General features: G+C 43.0%; 1 protein-coding gene across 1 annotated transcript in view; it reads right to left on the bottom strand.

Annotated features, from left to right (window-relative positions):
- Window positions 1-25,574, bottom strand: part of TOP1 (DNA topoisomerase I) — a 65,849-nt gene that overhangs the window by 13,462 nt on the left and 26,813 nt on the right. Inside the window, exons 3-9 of the mRNA XM_068207528.1 lie at window positions 23,283-23,385; window positions 13,511-13,637; window positions 12,913-12,971; window positions 10,099-10,194; window positions 7,620-7,695; window positions 6,597-6,694; window positions 2,143-2,258 (exon numbers count right to left, since the gene is read on the bottom strand). Of these exons, the coding sequence (XP_068063629.1) occupies window positions 2,143-2,258; window positions 6,597-6,694; window positions 7,620-7,695; window positions 10,099-10,194; window positions 12,913-12,971; window positions 13,511-13,637; window positions 23,283-23,385 (675 nt within the window). The remainder of the gene's footprint in view (window positions 1-2,142; window positions 2,259-6,596; window positions 6,695-7,619; window positions 7,696-10,098; window positions 10,195-12,912; window positions 12,972-13,510; window positions 13,638-23,282; window positions 23,386-25,574) is intronic.

Raw genomic sequence — 25,574 nt, 5'->3', positions numbered from 1 at the left:
ATGAGAGTCAGCTATAAAGCCTTAAGATCTATAAAGCCTTGTAAAACAGGACTTAGCAAAACGTCCTCCCAATGATCTGAGAATATTCCACAATTAAATTAAACCAACAGTAACTCTGCCAATTTTTAAGCTGTAACCTAAAATACAGCATTTGTTTGCTTATAACAGGAAATGGGGGAAGGGAGAGACAGCAAGGGAAACTGTTTTTCCAGGCTGCAATTTCAGCTTGACAGAGGCTATCGAGTTAGTAACATGTTATGGGGCTAAAATGGCTGATATTTTTCCCAGCTAGCTGAAGGCTCAGTCACCTCTATCTAATCACTTTAGAGTATATTTCATTGGAAACAATTTTTTTTTTTCCCCCACAAAGGTTTGAAAATGCTCTCAGTGACAGAGCTGGTAAAGAAAGGATTTATTGCAGAGGCATGAATATTAGTTACCTGATTTAAAACTGAAAACCAGTGAGCAACCAGGGGACATAACAAGCAGAAGAAACCCCATGGCCACGACTGCAGCTGCCACCACCTACACACCGACCTTGCCCCATCTACAGAAAAATGGGCAAGTTGGAACCACCTCTGGGCTATGAGCAGTGACTGGTTAACCTACAGGCACTGAAAAAGGATGGCTTTGGCTTTCAAGCTCCTTCCCCGAGTCGGTACCGCAGGCACTTCCAAGAGCCCCAGCAGTTTTTATGTGAGATGAAAGCAGGCAGTGAATCCCTAGGCCAGGGACAGATTCCTCCGGTGTGAGCCGGCTGCTGGCCAGCCACGGCCTCATTACTGGGCTCTACAAATCACCCTGGGATAATCTTGAAATGAGACAATGCCTTGTGAGCACAGACAGAGGCTCTCAGCAGCTGCTGTGTAAATCAGACATCTGATTTTTTGCCTAGTTTCTCAAGGAAGACTTACGGGATGTCTTTATTTGCCAGACCCCCTTCCCTGCCCAGCCCATGTCTGTTGAGCTTATTGATGAATTTCTGTGATGACAGAGGCAGAGGTTGCAGAAATCCCTGCAGAGGCTCTGTGAAATAGATGGCTGGAGAGACGAGGAGCTTACTGCTGTCTGCACCAAGGGATAGCACAGTGCAATCTGCCCCTCCCTCCTCTAGACAACAAGAGAGATCATGCATTTTTCAGTACAGGAAAACAATTTCTAACTTTGCATCAGTTCTTATCAAACCCTAAGAAAGAAGGCTGCAGACATCCTTGATCACTGTGCTACTTGCTTGGAGATGGCCTTTAACAGGCTACAGCATATTTATTTCACTACTTTTTTGCTGTAAATGTAATGCCAGCTATTCCTCAGTATTTAAAAACACTGTGTCATGTCACATGAAAACAGCACGTTGCTCCTGGAAGAGTTCCATGTGCAGATGTCCCCATCACCAAAAATTATATTTTCATCCATTCAAATACTTCCCACTTAATTCAATCCTGGGTTAATTTGATCCTTCATTTAACATGATCACAGAAAGGAAACACACAGGTCATCAAGTCCAGGCTCCAACAGGCATCACATCATATAATCCCTTCCATGTGAGCCTCTACCAGCCAGGCAGCCCAGGATACTTGAATCCCACACCAATTAGTTCTACCACAGGCAGTGGTCAGGGAATGGGACCATGCCTTACATGAGAGGGCTCTGTCCTTGAGACCAGGGTCATCCCACTCATTCCTACAAAATCCTAATCATCTGTACCCAAATTCAATTATCTTTTATTTTGCTCACGCCACCAACGATGATGAATTTCACCATGGATGATGGAAGTTGCAGTTCTTGAGGTTAAAGAAAACAAGAGCAAGCCTAAAGGTGACCAGTGACAAGGCAGCTGCAATTACATACTCCACTGGTCACTGCTATTCTGAGGCATCAGACACCCTCTCATTCTGCTAAGGAACCTGAGAGATTCACCCCCATAAGGAACTGAGAGCAGGTTCATCCCTGTGTCACTTCAATGAGCAGAATTCAGCAGGCTCAGGTAAACTCCTTTCCTTCCACAGACCTCACTTTGCTGCTGAGGAGGTGATTTAAGTGAACCACTAAAACACAACCACCTCTTCAGTCCCCAGAAGAACACCACAATACCCTGAGATGTTTATTTCTCTTCCTAGCAAGTAGAAACACAGATTAACTCACCATCATAATAAAACTTGACATTTTCAGGCAGAGGTTCATATGGTGGAGCAAATACAGGACCTTTGTGCTCTAGGAACTTCCATTTAATGCCTTCAGGGTAGCGCTCTTCTTCCCACCTTCAAGAGAGAAATACGAACCAATACAATTTTAAGCTCCCAATCTTAATTTTATTACTGCGTGGGTAAGAGAGTATGCTAAATCAGCAAGAAATCACTGCTTTGTCAGGTACAAACCAACAACAAATACTCAATGTACTATCACCATTTAATTCTTTTTTTCCCTCCTTTTTCTTTTTCCAAAAGCACAGTCATATCCATGAGCAGAACACCTTGGGCTGCAGATTATCTGATGCCATCCTATTCCTCACCTCTCATTTGCTCCTCTTTTCACAAAAATCACACAGCTGAAATTGCTTAGACCTTAAGAAAATAAGACTTGGACCCTGCAAACCAGCTAGGATCATGCCAAATTAGTTTCAGCTGTGATCCAACATCAGGTCCAGGATGCCTGCTCAGCAAAGTCAAACAATTGTGGTATGCTATGCAGCTGCTTTCAGATGTGGACAATATGCCATTAAGGGCAGAGATAAAGAAACAGATGTTCATTTATGACCTAAATGAGAACAAACCTGCTTGGACAAGAAAGACTAAAACCTGCTCTGTCATTTTAAATTGATTCCAATTCTCTGGGTAAGAAAAGCATACTTGAAGAAAAACAAAGCAGCCCAGAAAACTGCATGTTTGCCTTTAAGACGCTCTATAAAAATGCTCTATAAAAATGCTTTGCAAGTGATGCATGTGGTATCACAACACAGCAAGGCAGGCGCCACCAATCCCACATTCCAAGGGAACAGGGTCAGCAATTCATCTGCAGAGAAAAGGGTCCTGCCAGGCCAGGATCCTCCCCCCAGTTCCCAGTGCCCAGGCCACTGATTCCACACTCCTCCCCTCCAAGCTCCTTTCATGATTACCACGACATTACTGCTACATGCTGCTGGCACAGGATTCCCTGCTGGGAAAGGCTATTTCACCTCAGCAATCAATCAACTGGAAGACCATTAACCTGTCACGGCACTCAGTCTCTGAATTGCCCAGACAACTTTGTTGAGCAGCCACGACAATAAAAAAAAGAGGTTTAAGCTTCTGTCTGGTGTCAGCCCTAAGGAGCAGCATTCCCATTCCAGGTGCCACAGCAGCTGAGCAAAGATGTGCTGCCTGCATCTCAGGAGCTGTGATGCACTGGCTGATTGCTTCATCTCTACCGAGATAAAAGTCACAGCATGGAAGATAAACACTGTACAACAGTTTCTGCTAGAAGACACTCAAAATGCTTCACTTGTGTCTGTACATCAACAATTTAGGAACAGCAGCAACACAGCAGCTGGCTGGAGTTTGAAAGGCACCATCTTTGACCACACCACTGGACCTGACTTCTTCTGATGAGAAGCAACAGCTTTAACAGCAAAGCACCCAAACTCAGCTATCACTACAGAACTGCATGTCAGACTTCAGTCCCTGGCTGAAAAGAAGGCTCGAGTAAACTATGTTGATATAAGAAACCAATATTGACACAGATTCCAAATATTTACATTCCTAATGATTGTTGGTTTTTTTTTTCCCTAATTAATTAGAAGCTAGAAATATAAATGTCTTGTCAAACATAGGTCTAGGTTCTTCCACCCAGAAGCTCCTTTCAGCAAAATAAATCTAAACCACTCTTAGCCAGAATAAGTGTTTCTCTCACAATGAGCAATTTTATTCCAGTAAGAACAAAATAAGGGCATCATTCACAGTAGTTGCTGCTTTTCAGGACGGGTTTGTCATTCTTGTTTTTTTTTAAATTTATTACTCTGGTATTTACTTGGTGAAAAATTCAGTACCTCTGTCCCTTCCAGTTCTTTTACAAAGGATGCATGTAAAAGCAGTACTAGAAAGGCAGCAGTTTAAATAGCTAGCAGAAGGACAATGTGCCTTCTGGGAAGGCGACAAGGGAACATGGGGTTCACGGCGTAGTTTCTAAGCTCAAAACCACCAGAAAGCGTGCCCCCAAAAGACCACAAACCATCCCCAATCCCACCTCCACCTTCCTAAACATCACACATAAGCACTAAGACAAAAGATAAAAGGGAGTCTCCAGAGTGTAGCTCATTTTTCATCCTCATTTAGTTTCAAACAGGAAAAGCATTGCAGCACCACTGCCCTTGGCAGTTTCTGGTTCTAAAACAACGTTGTACACATGGTTTTGTGGGAGAATTCTGCCTACTAGGAAAGCTGCCTCACTGATTCCAGCAACAACTCATCAGTCATATAGGCTTCTTAATTAAATCCCACATCCAACTTGTCTAAATATGCCAGGGTGGCTCAGGAAGGAAAAGTTGGAGAAGATCTTTCAAGTGGAATGAAAAGAGAGAACATTCTTGGGAAAAAAACCAGAACATACCTCAGGGATACGTTATTTCAAGGAAATGAACTTGCTGTAACGCAAGGTGGGAGAAGTGCTCCTAAGGTGCACTTCTGGATCCCATTCTTCACACGCTGACAGGGCGTGAAAATGACCTCTGCAAGAGCTCCACTCAGTGATGAATGAGGCCAGTGCCTTGGGGATGTCTGCATCAAGCATTCACACAAGTGAGGATGAAAATGCTCAAGGCAGCAAGCACTTGAGGAAGCAGCCAAAAAAAGGTATCAGACGCTCAGAAAATTGACTCAGATGGAACATAAAATGCCCTTAAGAGAAAGAAGTGAAGTGCAGATGAAACCTTGTCCAGCAAAGACACGCTGTACAATGCTGCAGATGGATGACAGGAACATCAGCAGAAGGATGCAGCTAGCTTGTGCCAAATTCTGCAAAATTCTTGCTTTCCAAGTCACTTCTCCTCAGCAGTAAGCACAAACTGCAGGGCTTAACTCTGCTAAAGGGGCCTGTGCTGCCCAGGCAGGTGAGGGGAGAACAGCACAGCTTTCCAGTAAAGGTCTGCTGTTCAAGGATACAGCCCACAACAAAAGGGAGCTGGGATAGCAGAATAGGAAGTTAGACAGAACCAGTAAGGGGAGCTGAGACTAAGCCAAAAAACCACCAGATCATTAAAGCTTAAGAAGACCTTCTGTAGCTTCTATTGCTCTATGTCCCTGTGGTTTGCTAATGTTAAAATTATGCTGTCAAAGGATTTGAGAAAAAATTGGATTGCTCAGGAAAAATGGGGAGTTTTGGGGAGAGGCTGGAAATCCATGTTTCTAAGGGAGTATTCAAGTATGAAAAAGATTTGCAAGTGCTGATGTTCTGAGGAAGTTGTGACAGTCAAAGAGAACTATGTAAAGACTATAAACACTACAGAAGATTTTTTTTTCTTTTTAAGGATGAATCAGTAATAGTGTCAATAAAGGAGCAAAGGATTGAACCTGAAAGGATTGAAGATTACGAAGACTTTCCCCAACTCTACATATCTATTAAAAACAGCCAAATGATCCGAAAAAAGATCAAGGAAACATCCCTGAAAAGTCATAAAAATACATTACAAGTCATAAAAATACATTACAAAAACACACATGCTTTCAAGAAGTACATATGCGCTAAAATGAGGGAAGTACTAAGGCCAAAACTTCAAAACACACAAATAGTAGCTCCCTCAAGCCTAGAAATAACAGCTTAAATTACTATGGAGGATTAAAAAAAATCCAGCAGGTTTCTTACACAGAGCACTACTTGATGTATCACAAGTCTGTCTTCCAAATGAACCACACAGGTCAGACTTATGTAAAAAAGATTCTAAAAAATTTAAGAGTAGGTGAAAGTACAACCTCAGTGATGTTACTTAAGGATCCTGGGCAAGACAGAAAGTGTTTTTCATTTAAAACTCATTTTCAGAAATCATTTGTCGAACAGGCTGAGCTAACTGGTCACTTGATCAAGTTTCATTTTTGTGCCAGAGGCAGGAGCAGTTTTGAGAGGCACAGCTGACACCCACTCATGCTGTGCTTCTATGGAACACAGATAAGTTCTACTAGAATACTGCTTAACACATCTGCACTCATTAATATATTCCTTAATCCACCTGCACCTGTTAATATATTCCTGCTGACACCCCCAAGCCTACAAGCTTTTGTACTGCTCTCAAGTGTCAGCACACAGCAGCTTCTGGGCACAAGAATATTGGTAAATGATCATTATAGGCAGCTTCTACATGACACAGATAGGGTAAAAAAAAAAAACCAACCACCCAGACAACTCCACAAAACACTTATTTCCTGTTTTAGGGATATCACTTCTACTTCAGAGGATGAACACAGTGAATGAGATATTTATTTAGAGCTTACCAGAAAGTAAGCCAATTATTCAGAACAAATCCTCATGAATCAACAGAAGAGAAAGCCAGATGTGCTTATTCAGCCAGCATGGGAGGTACAGGCAAGTCCAGGTGCAGATGGGAGCCTACAGCACTGACTATATATAGTTACCATTTCCATTTTTGCTCCTCTTCTTTTTTCGGCTTCTTTCTTTTGTCTGCTTCAGGGACTTTCTTATCTTTGCTCTTAACTTTCTTTGCTTTGCTGTCCTACAAAATGAGTAAGATCCTGTTAGAACAAGCTACTGTATTTCCCCCTCCCCTGAAAAGAACTAAAAGACTCTCTTGGGGTATATAAGAGCTGAAGTCCTGTGGCTTCACCTCATAAATGTGCTCTTAGATCATCCCATTAAGTCAAAGTCTGCCGATGGTCCCACTCAAGTTTTCAGCCAAATTCTTTTACTTTACACTGGGGACATGCTAAATGCACACAGCCAGTTATCACCTGATAAGGGGTAAGTCCGGCCAGGGGAAGAGAATTGGTGTGTTACAGAACCTCCTCCCTGGCCTGCACTGGTGTGTCTGGTCTGGCACATGCTGCAGAGCACAACCACCACAGTCAGGTGGTTTATCCTGGTGCATGCTCAGTGTAGAGACACTTCCTTCGAAGGGAAGAATTAACCCTATTGCCCAGAGGTACTGCAACATGTGTCTCACAGGGGTGTCTTTGCTAGATGTGTAGTTTGTCAGTCTCAAATTAGGGCTAAAATTTTGCAAGTCCCTCTCCAAAGTAATTTCCACCTAGGCTCCATCCAAATGCTTTAAGCTTCCTTCTAGTATCTAATCTCTTTTCCATCTCCCCTGCCTCTGAACCCTGCAATTACCACATGTTGTGAGCAAGGCTCCCCTGCCCCTTGCCAGCTCCTTAACAGAAGGACTGTGAATTGCCTGAACAGCCTGGAAGTTCATGTCCTGGAGGCATCTTCTCTACCCTTTGCTTTAAGGGTTGGAAAGAAAGTTTCCCTGACTTTTTATAAATTACAGTTCAGATTAAGTTAATATCTGCACTGTAAGTGGGGATCTGCCAAAGACAGCTCTGTTCCAGACAAAATCAGATTCCCCTTGCTCTGCATAATCCCACACCAAATAGCCTGGCTCTTCTTTATGATAAAAATGAACTCGTCTGTTACATTACCTCTTCTTCCTCTTGTTTCCTTTTCTTTGCTTTCTTGATGTCTTCTGTTTTGATTTTCTTGGGTTTGTAGTCAGCACTAAGAACAAAAAGACTTGCTGATGGAATCAATCCATTTTCCAGTACAAATAAAGAGAAGTCATAGATATACAAAGTTTATGTGCACAAGCTTGCAGCATAGCTGGCACTTTTAATTTATGAAGAATATAATTTATACTCTGCTCTTTCAGAAGACTCAATAATCCCAATCCAGCACAACAGCTTACAAAACCTACAAAATGTTATATTATCAACACCTCTCCACGAGTTTCACTGCTGAAACAAACATCTTCCTCAATGAAGAATCGATTCAAAAGCATTAGTGGCCATGCAGTGATTCCATGGGATGGGATAAATGGGTATAACCTTATTGGCATGTTCTATGCTAATTCTCTTTCCAGTCATCAGTCATCTTGCCCACAAGACTCACTCTTTGCACCCCCTACTAACTCAAACAATAGTGAAATTGAGTCCTGGCAAATTACATAAACACAGCCTCATTTCCAATGAGGTTGGAAAAGACCTCTGAGATCATCCAGTCCAACCTATGTCAATCAGACCAGGACACTGAGTGCCATGTCCAGTCTCTCCTTAAACACCTCCAGGGACGGTGACTCCACCACCTCCCTGGACAGCACATTCCAGTATCTAATCACCCCTTCTGTGAAGAAATTCCTCCTAATGCCCAACCTAAACCTCCCCTGGTGCAGCTTAAGACCATGTCCTCTTGTCCTATCCCTTGTTCTGGGGAGCAGAGCCCGACCCCCACCTGGCTGCATCCTCCTGTCAGGGAGTGCTGGAGAGTGATAAGCTCACCCCTGAGCTTTCTCTTCTCCAGGCTGAGCCCCTCCAGCCACTCCTCATTGGACTTGTGCTCCAGACCCTTCCCGAGCTCCACTGCCTTCTTCTGGACCCCTTCCTGCACCTCAATGTCCTTCCTGAATTGAACTTGAGGTGCCCTCACCAGTGCCCAGTAAAGGGGCAGAATCACCTCCCTGGTCCTGCTGGCCACACTATTCCTGATACAGGCCATGTGCCTTTGGCCTTCTTGGCCACCTGGGCTCATGTTCAGCTGCTGTTGACCACCATCCCCTGGGCCTTTTCTGATGGGCCCTTTCCAGCAACTCTGCCCCCAGCCTGGAGCAGTGCAGAGGGTCAAAGTGTCAGAACTGGCACTTGGTCTTGTTGAACATCAGTGCTGGTGGTCTCAGCCCACTGATGCCCACAACAGCCTCCAACAACCACATCTCCCACCTGCCCTTCTGTTTGTGAACAGCAGGTCCAGCAGGGTACTACCCCTCTAAGGCCACAGCTGTCCTTACCAGCTGAGACAGAAAGTTCTTTTCCACAGACTCCAGGAACCCCCCATCCTGCCTCCTCTCTGCTGCGTTGAGTTTCCAGTAGGTATCCAGCAGGTTGAAGTCTCCCACAAGAACAAGGGCTGGCAGTGGTGAAACGTCAGCCAGCCACTCATAGCATAGCTCATCCACCTCGTCATCCTGGTTGGGTGGTCTGGAGCAAGGTTCTCAGCAGGATATCTGCATTACCAGCCTTCCCCTTGATGCTCATCCATAGGCACTCAACCTTACTGTCACTATTCTTGAGCTCTATGCAGATAAAACACTCCCTAACGTACAGGAACACCCCAGTTCTTAATCTTTCCATTGCAGATGTGAGAGGGGAAGTCATACAAACCTAGCAGAAGGCAGCAAGTGATTACACAAAAGAAAAGATGTCCCACCCATGTCTCTTGGAAACTGAGACCTGTAGGGATGGAGTGCCACCATGGTGAAACCCTTCCAACCCTTTAACTCCTGACTGCTAATAAAGACAAACTATGTGAAGAGCTGGACACAGCTGGGCACAGTGGCAGATCTCAGCGAGATGGAACTGAGCTTGTATTTCAGTGGGTTCCTGTGTCAGGAAAACATCATGGGTGTTTCTCTTTGAGACAACAGCCCTCGGTGTAACTTATGACACATTGAGACTCCAGGCAAACCACGCGAGGCTGTGCAGCAAACCTGCCCCTGCCTCCAAACAGGCTGACAGTGCATTTTCTACCTCTTGTGCAGTCATTTCCTTGCCCAACAGAAACCACTGCAGCCACTTAGCTACGTTAATACCTCACGTGCTCACATTTCTGCTTTACAGTCTTCATCAGTCTTTACCTGCCTTCTGGGGTTTTTCTTTTTTATTTACTTGTTCTGCAACATTTCACAGCACCATCTGCAGAAGCAGGCAGTTGCATTTTGCCTTGCACAGCACAAATACTATCCCTGCCCTGCTCAGAGAACTTGTAACAGCGTAAGGAGTCTGGTCTCAGACCTCCAGTACCCATCTCAAGAAGCATGTGCTGATCACTTGAAATTCCACCTGCTCCCTCAATGTTCTCCTTTTAAAACTGAAGGCAAGCATCCAAGTCACCAGCACCCACACTACTTACTCATCATCCTCTCGAGGTCTCTTCAGGGGTTTGGAGTCCTCTTTAGGAGATGCATAAAACCCATCATCATCTGGTTCATCTTTAATACGTGGTGGACTACAAAAAGAAGCAAAGAAACACAGTTCTACTTTCAAAGATGAAGTTTCTTGGAAACCAGCAACAACTAAGTTTTAAGAAATAATCATCTGCAAAATGGGCACGTCTTCCATGGAACGTGCTGCCATCACAAGACAGCAAAGGCTTGAGATGTGTCATTTTCTGAATACTCACAGACAGTATAAGGAGAGTAATTCAATGTCTACACATTTGCCATTTCTCAAGAAACATCAAGTTCAATTTCAATGACTCAAAGCTCATTTTGTTTCTCTGAGGTTTTGAGTAAAAACAACTGTAGCTTCCAGCACTTTCAAATATACTTAAAAACTGAAATGCCTGTGTGGAGTCAAATGCAAGATGTTATTTAGTTTCAACTCAATATCCTTATTGAGCCTTCTAAGACAGAAAAAGATTATCAACTAAACAAAGATTTGAAAGCTATTCCCTGGAACATTTTGCCAACTAAATATTGAGGCATGTGAAAACCAGAAAAGGAAACAAAGATTTGGCAAAGTTAAACACATCAGTCTCTTTTCACTGTCCAAACTGGAGGAAGCAAACAATTCTGTCCCTTTCAACAGACCACAAAGTTAGGCTCAATGTTTTCAGCCATAATGTCCCAAGACATTAGCAATAGGAAAAAAATAGAGTATGAGTGCAAGAGACACTATTCTGTTAGACAAACTCATTATTTCTAGATTTCAGAGAAGCATTTCACTATCTTCATGAAGAAGAAAATGTCTCAAAGAGTCCAAAATTACATTTTGAAGCACTTAGTGCCATCTTGGGCTTCCTTATTCATGTCCCACCAACAATTTCTACATCAAATTGACCCAGTTTCCAAGCCAAGATGCAGATTTTGCAACCAGATGAAGAAGGAGTTAAAATAAGCAGCATTCAGCTTTGTAGACCACAGTCAGCAGGAGACATTAGGGGGTCTCATGTTAGCTGGCAGTGTGTCTATGAAGCAGAACAAGCAGTTTGCTCCTTCACAGCTATAAAGCCACTGCAGTGCTGGAAGATGCAGCTCAGGGGAGATACAAACAAGCTGCTCTACGAAGCCATTTCTGTTGCATCGCCTGGAATTGACTAAGACACAGATCTGCAGCACAGAGACAGCTGCAAAACATCTATGGGAAAAAAGGTCATCATCCCACTTAATATATTCTCCCTTTCATGCAGAATTACAGTCTGTAAAGTCACTAGGAATTTTAACTATTTTAACACTGAAACATTGCACAAGGTTTTGTAATGGAAGAAATAAAGTGTGAGTCTGTGAAAAGAAAGGATCTGTATGACCAAGCTGAACCTTGACTTGCATTGACTTGCAAGACTGTAACGCTGCTCACCATATCAAGTCTTAAGGGAGAAAATCAAAACCATCTGAGTGAGGACATTTTTCTCTGCAGAACTCATAAAAGAATATTTCAGCAGGAAAAAAAAATAAAATAATTACTTTACTCTTAGCCATCACTTGGCCCTGAAGAAGGCACAAATGCAATGGCTCCTCCAGTCTTTTCTCAAATACATGAAAAACTGCTCTTGGGCCTAGGGAGGATTCAGTTATATTGATATGAGAGCACCCAACATCCCTGGTGAGAGTAGCACATCATGCCATTCTGCTGAACAGCAGAGGCTAGAGAGAGTTACTAACTGTCTGCTCCACCACGAGACACCTGAATGTCACTGCCTTCTACTTGCAGAGAATTCCCCAAAGGGCCTGGAGATGGCGCCTCTGCCCTGCGCCAAGCCTGACTCCTTCCTCTGCATTTTTAAATAAGAGCAGGGAAATGAAAGAGATGGAAGAACTCATGTCAATAGGGCACATTCAAAACAAACAAAGAGTACCTAAAAGGCATGGGCCAGGCAGGTGCCTTCTCCCAACCTCCCCGTATCCACAGAACGTGGTGAGACTGGAAAGATTTTGTTTGTTTTGATTTTAAGTGGGCTCACAAACTGAAAGAATTAATGAACTAAGTGCTGTTCTTGACTAACAGATATGGGTGCATGCATCCACAATACCACACACCTTCAGTAAGCCAGTGGACTGGATTTAGCACCTTAAAAACAACCAATGGCTGGACTGTAAACAAGTCACAGGAGATCTTGTTGACTATTAAGAAAATGTACTCTTCTATCAATTGCTCACTTCAAGTTTTTAATAAGACTACTTAGTGATGACTGATACAACACTCAACTCCAGAAGGTTCTAATATAAGCAGGAATTTAGTGCTAGAATAGGACATCTATGCATTTCCTGAAGGTACTTCTAATTGTACCTGTCACTCATCACTCTGCAAAGGCTTCAGGCTGCAGTCACAACACAGGAGAGACACACAGAGGCAATCTGGACTGGCTTTGCTAGGTCGTGTCTCCAGCAGACTGTCTGCAGGGTTCAAGTTCCAATTTTACAACAGAGCCTCTTTCAAATTCAGCTACCAGTGTTCCCATAGTTCAGTCTGTCCTCAGCAAAATCCAGCTCCTGAGTACTGAGACAAACCCATCATGTGGAGGCAGACACCAGGTACTCCACAGCTCACATCTCCAGTTACTGGGTAAGCAGATCTACCCATTCTCATAATTGAGAAAGAACATATCTACTGAAGGGCTTAAGAGTGCCCCAATTTTTTCTGAAGACCAAGTGAGAGGATTCAAACACGGAGCACCTATGAAAAGTCAAACTGCAGCTTTTTCCAAATCACAGATCTGCTTTCTTACCTGGAAAAACCATTTTCCTTTTCCTTCTTTATTTTTATATCACCAGAAGATGATTTCATCTGAAAAACATAAAAAGTAGGAGCTGATTAGCATTTTCCAACATACAACACAGAGCATTTAACTTGCAGAAGGAACTGTGGCTATCTCCGTCCCCTGTAGACCTTAGTGAGCTGCATGACAGAGAGGCAACATTTCCTGCAAGTCTTAGTCAATTCAGTATTTTTTGGCCCTCCAATCTCCTCAGCAAATTGGAATTAAGTATATCGTTTGTTCTTGCATGGACTGAATGTGAGATGACTGATTTTTCTCCCTTGTCTCTGAACCCAAGCTTGGCAAAGTGAAATGTAACGGGAGAAAATGTGGAGCCACTGGACACAGATCCACAGTGGAACTGTTTCTGTTCACATACCTGCAGATAAAGCCCTTATGAGTTTGTAACTACCACTCCACCAAAAAAGTGTCTGGGTTAGCATTGGGCTAATTCTCTCCAAGTTGATAAAAACTTGGAAGTACAAGCTACATCTAACCCACTGAGTTTGTACTATTCAGTATTATAAGCCAGAGCCATCCTCTTGTCTCTCCCACAGGAGACACCCACCTTCTCTTCCTTTCTCTTCTCCTTGTCTTTATCTTTGTGTTTGTCTTTGTGTTTCTCTGAGCTGCCATCTTTGTGTTTGGTTTTCTCCTTGTCTTTGTGTTTCTTTTCCGAGGAATCTTTGTGCTCACTGCAAGACAAGAGAGTGTGTTTGCAGAGGAGAACACAAGGAGATTTGACTAATACAATTTCCAGTGGTAAAGAGTCACAGGTTTCGATGATTACAAACCCTAAAAAATAAGGGATCACCTTAACAGGAAGATCCACCAGTCTCCTGTCAGGCATGACCCGTTCTCCTTGGGAGGAAGAAGAACAGGAGGGATACCACAAAATCCCAGTTGCCAAGCCTCCACTTCAGGACACCCATCAGCCCGGATTGCTGAGGAAATCCACAGCTGCTACACTTAAAGCTCAACACTTTAGGATGAATTCTCACTGTCTCTGCTTTTCCTCTTTTTCCTAGTCCACATAAAAGGTCACTGGAACAGAGCTGCCAGCCCCGTCAATGCCCGTGTCAGCTTTTGCTCAGACAACAGTTTGTCATTGTAGCAGCTCTCATCTCTGGAACTTAAAGAGAAAAGCGCTGATCTCTATTATTCCCAAACAGATGGGAAAACCAGAGCAAACAGGATATGTGATGTCCTTGTGTTTATGCAAAGTCAAACAGAAAAGGCAGGAATAATGCTGCAGTCCTCAGCTGGAGCTGTTGATGCTGCCACAGTCAGCCCAGCTCTGCTGGAACAGCCCCATCGCGTGGGGCAAGGACCCAATAAAGGTGTTTCCAAGTGAGAATCTGGCCTGTAACTACTCTGGTGTTATGAATAGCAGTACAGAGAGTTTAAATACCTAGAATCTTTAGTCAGAACACAGGAGAAAATGCATACAAGGAGAAGAAAATCAACCTTTATTATTCTGTTTCTACCCACTTCTGATTTCTGAGACATCAGGATAAATTTGTATCACATTTTCATCTTTCTTATCAGCTAGAAAGACACATGGCTGTTTTCAAATGAAAATGAGGTTCCTCACGGAATGACAAACCTTGAAGTCTAAAGTGAGGCAATACTCTCAGGAGACTCAGAATAGAAACATCAAGAATTGGCCACAAGGATTAGCAGCAGTGGTGTGGAAGCCAAGCAACAAGCCTGGCAATTCTACAGGCCTTCAATACACACTTATAAGGCTGTGTGGACTCCCTGAGGTCACCCAGGGCTTTAGCAAGTCAAAGGCATGGTGTAAATCAGCATGGATAGGCACTAACCAAGCTGCGTTCCTCATGCTGGCTCTGTTCACACTCTCCCTTCTCAGCACTTGACTCCCATCACTGCTGTTCTCTAGGACACACTGTGCTTCTCCTCAGGATTACAAAATGCACTACAAAGCTTACTAGAAAAAGGCACTTTCCTTATTTCAGTTATTTCAACACTCAGGTGCAAGCCCAAACCAATCTGGGAGAACATAGCCCTGAAAAACAAGCCAGGAATGCTGGGCAAGAGCATGATTTTTAAAAATTAAAGATTCTTTGAGATTTCTTGCTAACACAGAAACAGACTGCAAAAAGGTTGATGGCTACAGAGAGCGAGCAGCACATTAACCACTTGCCACAGCCTGTGTGTGGTTAGGAGCAAGGTAATCACAGTCACAAATACAACAACCCACACCCAGCTTACACCTGCAGACACCAGTGTGGACAAATGCACGTGAACCTGCCAAAGGTCTAAATACTTCAAGCCCAGAGTAGCTTGAATAATAACACTCCAATAAATATACATTGAATAAATTGAATAAACACACACCAGCCATCCAAGCTCAAGCAGCTAAAGCATGAAAATCCATCTCTGAAGGAAATCAGTATATTCACATACTGTGTGACACTCAGACTAGCAGCAAGAGAAACCATTTTCATTTTAACTCTCTAGCAACCTCTTCATACAAAGCAGTGAAGGCCTATCTGAGCATCAAAAGGCAACAGGCACTCTAGAAATGCTTGTAGTTCGACACACAGCACCACATGCTGCCTGTGAGCAGACTCAACAACTGCAGACTATTCTTACCCAGCAGATCATGTTATGTACAGTGTGCTCAGGCCATGCGAGTACAGACACGGAACATCCTGACACTGGATCCTGAAAATCCACGACACGCCTGCTGCTCCTGCTCAGATCTCTCATCCCAGGTTCTGTACCCTGTTTATTCATCAGTATTCCAAGCTCAGGACACCTATTTAATTTTCCTTAGCTCCAATCAGATTCACTGACTGTCTGAAAGCAAAGACCCCACACATTACTAGTAATTTTTAAACTCAGGAAGGTCTGGAAATTCTGACATGATATCTTGCACTGGTATCTGTATGGCAGGTACCCCATTTGCCAAAGATTTAAGGTTGACAATTTAAGCGGTATCTCAACCTGCATATATTTAAACCAATTCTCATAATAATAACAACAACATTCAATATCAATAATCAATAGTCAACCTTCTTACATCAATCCACGTTGTGGGATGCCACATCCCTGTATTGAAGGCCAGGTTGGACAGGGCTTGGACCACCTCGTCTGGTGGAAGGTGTCCCTGCCCATGGCAGGGCATGGAATGAGATGAGCCTTAAGGTGCCTTTCAACCCAAAGCATTCTGTGGTTCTTCAATTCCAATGTACCAAAAAAAAAAAAAAAACATAACAAATACGCACAAGGCTCAGAACCATCTTGTTCTTTGCAAGTTTACTTGTGTTTAATTTCTGACTCTTTCTTGTTCTTATTTGATATTTAAATCCTACCTGAAATAACATGTTTTACTCAGACATTAATTTGGATTGTTAAAGCAGAAACCACTGGAGTTAGTGCTCTGAGGTAAAGTTCATGGCAGTGGCTGTTGCTTGGGAGTTTGGAGTAGTGAAAAAAACTCACAAAAACCCAAAGAAGAGAAACAATTTGGTTTTCCAAAGCACCATACTCAATCTCACTACCAGCCAAAAGCACTAGCTTTCAGTACATGACTGGAAGAGCCCGGGGATGTACACAAAGCATGATTAAAAGCAAACTAATGGATGACAATCTAGATCAGTAAAGCTAAGATTGAAACAGAAGCAAAATCTCATTGGCCTAGAGAGGCAGAGACAATATTTGTGTGTGCTGAATGCTTAAAGACTACAGCTAGAATTAAAAAAAAGTGCTAAAACCTCTAAAAACTTAGGCTTGTTTAAGTAGAAGCTCAAATGACATCCCTTCTTGAAAGACACTAAGTGGCCAGCATTGAAAAACTGTCATGCATTCTAATCTCAATTTTTCAGTGTAATTTCTCAGATTTTTCAGCATCAGAGCCAGAATCAAGAAGTGTGGCTTCCTGACTCAGTCTTAGTTGTTGGTCTTAATTTAATTTTTTTATCATAAGACTATCCTTCCCCTTTGCTCTGTAATGAGCAATAAATTTCTCACCCAAGCAATGTGGGCTCAGATAACCTAAGGAAACCCTGTCTCCAGTTTCACTCAGCAGCTTCATTTTCCAAAGATCAGCACTGGTGGCTTGGCCCCGAGGTCCTGCTTGCTGCTGCTCCTGGTGACTGGGAGAAATTCCCTAGATAAAAATCTGGTATTCTGCAATTTTCACTCCAATGTTAAAAGAGAGCATACATTTCTTTCCCTTATTTGTAGTAGCCTGCCTGCCAGCCCTCTTTCCAAACAGTGGACCACAGCTCTTCTACAGCTCAGCACAAAACCTGACATGTGCCATCAAAGAAGGTTTCTCTTGGAAGGATGGAAATCTCCATCTCCCAGAAAATCTCCCTTGGAAATGAGCAGATAACAAAGGCCTCAAGCAACAATCCTCAGAAGAGGAACTTCTTTTTTCTCCCAAAGCAAAGCAAGTTGCTCACATATTAACTGCAGTCAAGCTGAGCTGCTTTGGTCTTACACTTGGCTCAGATACACATGTGAGCCTACAGGGAACACAATTTAACCACCACACTAATCTCAAAAGAAAAGAGAAGGCAACAGGATGCCATCCTTACCCTGAAGATGAAGTTTCAGCCTTCTATCAGAAAGCTATTTCAGACAATCCCAAAGCTATTATTAGGAGGGACTGGGAACAATTTAAAGATCAGAAGCCTATCTTCCTGGTCAATTCAAAACTGGAAGAAAAAAAATCACTTTTCTTTAAAGAAAGCAAGCAAAATGGTCTCAAGATCACATTCACGCTGCTGATTTTATCTTGAATTCATTGTTCAGAGCTCTGTGAATCCTTTGTTACCTTTCCTGCACATACCTTTCTGCCAACAAGGCAGCTTGGAGTCATGGAAGTAGGACAGCAAAACCCCTGTAAAATAGAGGGAAGCTCCAGGGGAAGCTAGCCTGAAAACAGGGCAGCTGGATCCTAAGAATTGCTCATACCCAGCCCTGCTGACAAAATAAGGTCTTCCTTCTCATTCAGACCACTGCAGTTGCATCACTGCAACAGAACTCAAGAGTTATGCCTTGTGAAGGTGTTTAATGCTGACAAACCTGCACTGTTAGTATTTTTTAAGGTAACCAAGTGCAGCAGGAGATCACATTAACATAAGCAGAACAAGGGATTACATCATCTACAGGTGTATCATGTTACTACTGGCTTAGTTCAGACAAAGGCCAGGTGAGCACACACATCTCCTGAAGCACTCCATCCTTTGTGCCAGCTTGCTTACTGTCCTTCATTTACACTTTTAGTGTAAACAAGGACATCCAAAGGCTGTGGAGAGCTCAGGCTGAAGCACATGAAGCAGAAAATGCCATCAGAAGAAGACATTTCCCTTGTAAGCATGGATATATTTCCCAATGAGAATGCCTGCAGGAGAGAGGAGAGGAGAGGAGAGGGAGAGGAAGGGAGCCAGGCACCTGGCAGCAGCTGCTCAGGCAGAGATCACATGGGAAAGTCACAAGTGGAAAGTGTTTCCAAAGAACAGCAGATGTGCAGATCACAGCTTCCTCCTTCAAACTGCAACAGCTTTGCAGTAATTTAACACTGCGTTCTTCAGGTGCCATTTATGTACGTTAATAATCCCTTCCCAGGCCCTTTCCATTCCAGCCTCAAAACCACAAGCTGGGAAGGATGCTTTATCTAAAGTGTCTCTTATTTCCTCTCTCTGCTGTAATTAGCTCGTGACAGGGAATCTGCTACTAGCGAGTGCCAGCGCCGCTTGCCATCGGAGCTGTGCCTACTGGGGAGCTGCTGCAGCACAACTGAAGCGTAAAATAACAGGGAGTTGTGATTTCAGTGCAGCCTAAAACACGATGGGGACAGGGCACAGGTGACACAGCCCGTGTCTCGTTTGACGCAATACAGTATTAATGGAAAGCTGTGATCACATCCAGGCTAATGCACACCAAGGGAGAGCTGCTTGTGCAGGGAGCACTTCCAAAGCAACAGCACCCCAGGGACAGCTTTTCAGCTGGCTTGCAGGGTGTTACGCTGTTAGAGGGTTATCATATGGAATTACAGGGAATAAACAAGTGAGCCCCAAAGGTTTTGCTGGGTTTCTGGCAATGAAATAAAACAACCTGAAACTATTCTCCCCAGTGGTGAAAGGAGTCTTTTCACAGATAACAGATAAAGCCTTCAGCAAGAGGAACAAGATAAAAAGCTGGACTAATCAACAGCTGGTAAAAATTTTAGGAATGAGAACAATATTCACACATTGAAATGAGGATCATGCTTAGCACATGCTTTCTATGGACATGTGAGAATTAGGTAGACTACTAAATAAAAAAGCAAAAAAAAATTCACTACTGGAAAGCAGTATCACATTAGAAAACTGCTCAAGGTGAACTGTGCACTAAAATGGAGTAGAAAAACAAACCCACCCGTGCTAGTGAACACCAGGTATGAAGTATTTTTTTTATTGCCTTCACCCCTGCATCAGATATCCCTGCTTCTTCCTGCCCCCAACACACACCATTCAAAGCAGATCAAGATCCCATAATAAACCAGAGGAGGTGTGCAAGAAATCAGAACTGAAATTTATTTTCATCCATGGCTAGCAAATGCCCGGAATCTGTGTTTTTCCTAGCAAATCCATAAAATTAGAAGATGCCAGTGAAGATCAGGTCTGTGAATCCCTTCTGTGTTCCAAGCTTCGGTTCATCCCAAGCTGTGATCACAAGAGATTTAGTAAATGGAGGAAATATGCAATGTGACAGAAGACTTTCTTCCTGCGGCTCCGGTGCTTGTCAGGCTGACAGCACGGCTCAGCGCTGCAGAGCAGCCTCTCTGCTCCCATCCCCTGTCACAGGCAGCCCTGCCCTCCTCAGGCTCCTGGCAGCCCACTCTCCCTGCAGAGAGCCCAGGACAGCTGGCACAGACACACCTGTTACTGCCAACACTTCCAACCCGCTCTCTAACAAGGCTTGGCTTCAAAGGACCTGTTATTCCATTATTTTATGTGGTCTATTTGTCTGAAACACTCGACTCCCACAGATCAGAAACCTATTGCCACATGGGATTTGTTTCATTTTATTTTTATAACCACTGACATTTATATTTAATGGATGTGTATTAGATTTTTTTTGTTTGGAGACCAGGAAGTACGGGGCTGAGAAAATGAGCAAAAAAACACACTTTGTTGGACAGTGATGTGGATTTATTTCTTGATACAGACTGTTCTTAAGTGGGCTTTGCATTTTCTTTTCCTTGAGGGGTGATGGGGAGGTCTGAGGCACACAAATGTTCTCTCCCAGTTTACTACAGCTGTAAATGAGTGGTTAAGACACAGAAGTGTCATCTTGTGAGTGGGAGAGGAGGAAAGCAAGAACCAAAATTAAGAAGTCCTACATACCATTCCACACACTTCTGTCATATGAAATCAAAATTGTCTATTTTAGGTATTTCAGAGACTTATCTTGGCAGTTTAGATCCTTCAAAGTCTGGGTACAGGAAACATTTATTCTCCTGCATTGGAGTTGTACTGTCTTCTTGATGCAGGTCTTATTTTAAAAGCCTTTTTTAAGTACAGGACAGGAAATGAAACTGTCAAACTATTACAGACAGACACAAAAATGATCTGCTTCAAACACAACCACACACTGCTCTTAACTGTGCCCATTGTGCACTGTGCTTCACAGAATGCAATCAGGGGCTCTTCACACACCACAGATAAAATGTCACAGAGGTACCAACCCAAGTCTCCCAGAAAACAATGGCTTCCATATCTGCTAAATTACCATTCAACCTCTTTTGAGAGCTACCAAAGATACAGCACAGCTTTTGCAGTAACACAGCAGCTTTTCTGAAATACAGAATGGATTTGGTGAAGATTTACATGCAATTCAATAAATCTAAGATAAACTTCATTTAGAGCCTTTTATCATGTGCTTTAAAAAATCTTCGTATGGGTAAAAATCACTGAAACCCACCCACCCCGTTCTTGTTTCCTGGAGAATTTTTCTTTAATTTCTACTATATTCACAGCTAATTTTCACTTGTTTCTCATTGTCAGAGGAGAAACTTCAGTACAAACAGGTGGGCTTTTTTTCCTTCAAACAATGGTCACCTAAAATCTCATTCTCACAGCAACTTACATTTACAGAATTGCATGGGTGACAGCTGAATCAAAGCATTTATGGAAGAAATGTCTGAATTTCAATTATTTCTATGAAGTTCTGTTACAAGTCTGCTGTTTTTACACAGCAGGGAGCCAGGTACCCCGTACATGACTGAGCATGAATGGGATAGTGAAGATTCTGGAGCGCTCCTAAAGGAGCGATCCCAACAGGATCACGGGCATGTCCACGTATGTTACCTTCCCAGAGAACCACCTCCAAAACCAAATCTCAAGATTCAACACTATAATACATTCATTTTTAAGGTGGCAGCTTTGAAAGGCAGTGTGCACTGCGTCTGGGAGAGTGAATCCTCCCTTGTGAAAGAGCCTGAGAGGCAAAGCATTATTGTGTAATCTCTCCCCAAAAAATGCCTTGAACAAACCCCCTGCACATGCATGCACTCAGTCATGCTACCCACAGCCAGGGACCTTGTTTTGGGACCCCAGGATGCAGCAGATACTGTGCTCACAGGACACAGAAGCACTTAACAGAGACATGAAAACAACTGGGAGCATTAGGCACGGTGCCTAGAAAACATGATACCTTTCCCAGAGGGCTTTCAAGACAACATGGTAGGGAGGAAGGAAGTACTTCAAGATAAGGCATGATTACATGTCACCTCCTGTGCTACACCTCAAAACATCACAGCCTTTCTACCTTCTTTCCGCTGTTTTGGTATTTATTGTTTGCAAAGTCAGCTACAAATTATGAGCCATAATTAGTTCTTCCAGTTAAAAACATGCTGACCATTTCCAACTCCTACACAAATGAAGTCAAAGCATTAATGAATTTGGGAATACTTACATTACTCCTTACAAAAGAATGTGCTCTGCTAAGATTTCAGGAGAATGGTTTTTCAAGCAAAGCAATGAACATTTGGATATGTGAGGCAGTCAGTTTTTAGGGTGCATGATGATCAGGAAAATGAAAACTAGAAATCAAGGCAATACAGATGTGTGAACAAAGGCAAAGAACATGTCCAAAGCATTTCATCCTTATTGTGAGAGCCAGCATACGCAAGTTATTTGGCCTAGGGGTTTTTCCCCATCAAAGACACATTATGGAACAGTAGGCTTGTGTAACTTCTCATAAGAACACAGAAAATTCAAATCAAGTGTGTTCCCAATAAAACAAACCCACTTCTCTACACAGACTCCCTCCTTTTCATGCTTCTTTTTAATAGGAATCATTGTTAATACAAACTTTTTTGTTCCTTTTCGGACAGTGCTATCACAGTTGCACAGCAATTACTTAGTACACTTGCTTGCCCACAGCATAAACACTATCTGTCATTCACCAAGTGTCACACCAGAAACTTTCCCTCCAGGGACTCATTTTTCCAAGTTTTAGTAGCAATTTAGGCTCCATGACACTTGTGTGTCAGGACTTACAACAAGGAAAATTTCCCTGCGTAACATCCTAGCTGTGACCTACTTGCCCTGTGCTCCACCACACCAAATCATCACACAGACCTCCACATCCTGGTTCCTGCAGCACACAGCCCAGGCTAGGGAGCAACTGGACCAAGGAATTCAGCAGCTCAAGAGCTACAGGCCATCACATCAATGTGGGTGACCTGGCAAGTGACTGGCATCAAACACCCTCCCCATCCAGTGGCAGTGTAGTGTATAAATCACATTGGACAAAACAGCATACAATCCTTTGGGATTCATCTAACCCAGCAGTTTCCCAGTGCTGCCTCACACAGCTGAGAAATTCAGCCACTGTGGTGGCAGGCAAGGACACCACCATTGTTCTGGGGGACCATCTTTCCAGGCACTTCTAATTACAAGAAGGCTTAGTAGCCACATGGAGGTCTCACTATGCTAAAGCAGTGGAGGTTTATACCAGCATGAAGAGAACTCCACATTTCTGACAAGCAACTGGAACCACACACAAAAGATTATGAACAAAACCCATCAATGTGCATGAAGGTGAGGCTGAGCTAGCTTTCTATACCTTTAACAACACTAACCTACAATAATCTTTTATACATTACTATCAGCTCACATTTGCAAGATACACAGCTTCAGCCACCCACATGCAAAGGCAGGCAATGACAAAAATCAGGCTTAAAGCACCTACACTTACAAAACCACACTCAAAATGTAGCAATTCCATACTCATTTATTATCAGAGGAATTCTTGTAAGACTGCACACGCAATGGTGTCTTAGCCTATGAAGACTTCATCCACTTTTTCCTCACCTATTACTGTGCTTGGACTTTTCCCGGTCTTTTTCCTTGTCCTTCTTGTGCTCTTTGTGCCGGTGTTCTCGGTCTTTGTGTTTATCTTTGTGTTTGTGAGAATCTGTAAGCAGAGAGGCAAAACAAAAGAAATTAAACTGGGAGAAAACTCCACACCTCCCTCGTGAACCTCTGCGTTTTTCCCCACCGCATTCTAGTATTTCTGTGATTCAAAATTTGTAACAAAAATCTTCGTTTCAGAGGTCCTAAATGGATTCACCTTGGCAACAGCTGCATTTACATGGTCTTTAGTTCAACGACCTTTAAATGCTTTATAGACCCTGAAGAAATGCAACCCCTTCCATTAACTAGGTACCTATTGATATAGCAAGTCCAACCTTATTTGGCAGATGGGCAGCCTGGCTTCCTATGCCTCCAAGTATTCATGCTGAATACACAGAAAAGGATATAGGAACAAAGCATAAAGCTGGGGTGTCAGGCCTGTTGAATCCCAAAATTTAATACTTCTACTTCCACAAGTATTTAATCTTGACAAAGCATCCCTTCCTTCTCCCTGCTGTGAATTAAAACCATTTTATTCTTATCCCCAACAGTTTATAACATGACAGACAGAAAGCAAGGAAAATGGGGAGTAATGGCAGAAAATGAAAAGAAAGGGTGAAAAGGAGCAAGAATTCTCTCCTCCTGCTTCTCTATTGCAGGACACATTTACCTCTCTCCGATAACAGCCCCACCAAGAAAATGCAACCTGACAGCTGTAATGAGCTGTGTTGGTGGTCACCCACCTACACAGGTCAGGGTGGGTCCCAATTATGTGACAGGTCAGAAATGGGAGTTGGCACTCAAGTGAATCCACAGGAACACAGTAATTTTATTGCTATCAGCTTCTACTCTGAGTGACACTTCCCATCCTCAGTGACAACTGTGCTGCACAATGAAGTCCTTTAAAGCACTAGGGAAATGAATTTGGCAGAGAAAAAGAGCAACACAGTTGAATTGCAAATAAATGCATTTACAAGCATTGTTTTACAAGTATATTAAAAAGTAGATGAGGCTGAACTAGCACCTCAAAACCACCTCAAAAGGCTATTTACAGTGAAGATCAGTATAATGGGAGGAATATATGCAATACCCAAAGACTCCCCCCAGGTTTTGTTTTGAACATGCTACTCAAAGTAACCAAAATTAAACAGGCTCTTCAGTAAACCTAAAATCTGAGCTGACTTTGGCAATTGTTTTTCAGATGCCAGTGCTAGAATTTCCACCAGAGATCTTGGATGTCAGGTATTAATGCTTCATTAATTGTAAAGATGCTACCATGCCCCTAAAAAGACTCCTATCCCTGCACTAGGAATAGGAAACTGCAACAAAAGGATTTTGTGACTTTCACCATCACGTGGGAAATGCACTGCAGAGCCAGGAACAAGCCTCATCCTCCTGACTCCAAGTCTTTCGCCACAAATTCATTTTTCTCCTTAACTGACACCAGCTCTTAAAACCTCAAAACATTTAAATGGATTTAGAAGAAACATACCCACAGAACATGACTTTAACTTATTGCTTTCTGTAACTTCAGGGTTTGCTTTCACACACCTGCAGAAAGACAGCATAAACCACCACAGGAATACTGACATTCCAGCCTCCAAGTCGCCCTCTGCACCTTTCCTCCATCCCCCTGAACTCAGCAATGTTTCCTAGTGCTCTGCTGTACACAGTGCACACGTTTAAATAGCAGGGCTTAAGTTTTCCATTTTTTGATATACACGTGGTAGGTTATGTGGAACATTTGGTGTTACAGCACAAAGCACCCAAGAGTTTTCGAGTACCTAAAGAGCAAAATCTCTTTCGCAGCAGGCAGAGTCTGTAGGCATCTCTAGCAAACTGTGTGGGGACCAGACACCCACACGCTCTGAAGTGCAGAGAAGCAATTTCTCTGAGCCCTTCTTCCCACCAGGACAACACACATTTCACTGGAAGAAATGTTTTCGCAGTGCGTTTCACACTTGTGATTCTTCAGTTCAGCCAGGAGCTGGAAGCTCTGGCTGTTTGCAAACTGCCTGGGGTTTATTCCACAGAGGGTTTACTCACTGATTCCCACAGCCCTGGCTGCAGCAAACAGCAGCTATTTACACTTGATGAATAGGTAAATTGTGAGAGAAACCAGTGTGATGCTGTACACAGAGCTATGTACAGTCACTGTATAGCACACACACAATCAATTTTTCCTATCAACCAATCAATGGAAAAGGTGTGTGACTGTGCTCAGTGGTATTCTCTTTAGAACTAACAGCC

Source organism: Anomalospiza imberbis, chromosome 17, assembly GCF_031753505.1.
Source record: "Anomalospiza imberbis isolate Cuckoo-Finch-1a 21T00152 chromosome 17, ASM3175350v1, whole genome shotgun sequence".
NCBI lineage: Eukaryota > Metazoa > Chordata > Aves > Passeriformes > Viduidae > Anomalospiza > Anomalospiza imberbis.
Note: the sequence above shows the minus strand (reverse complement) of the source record. Positions and strands in the feature narration are given on the sequence as shown.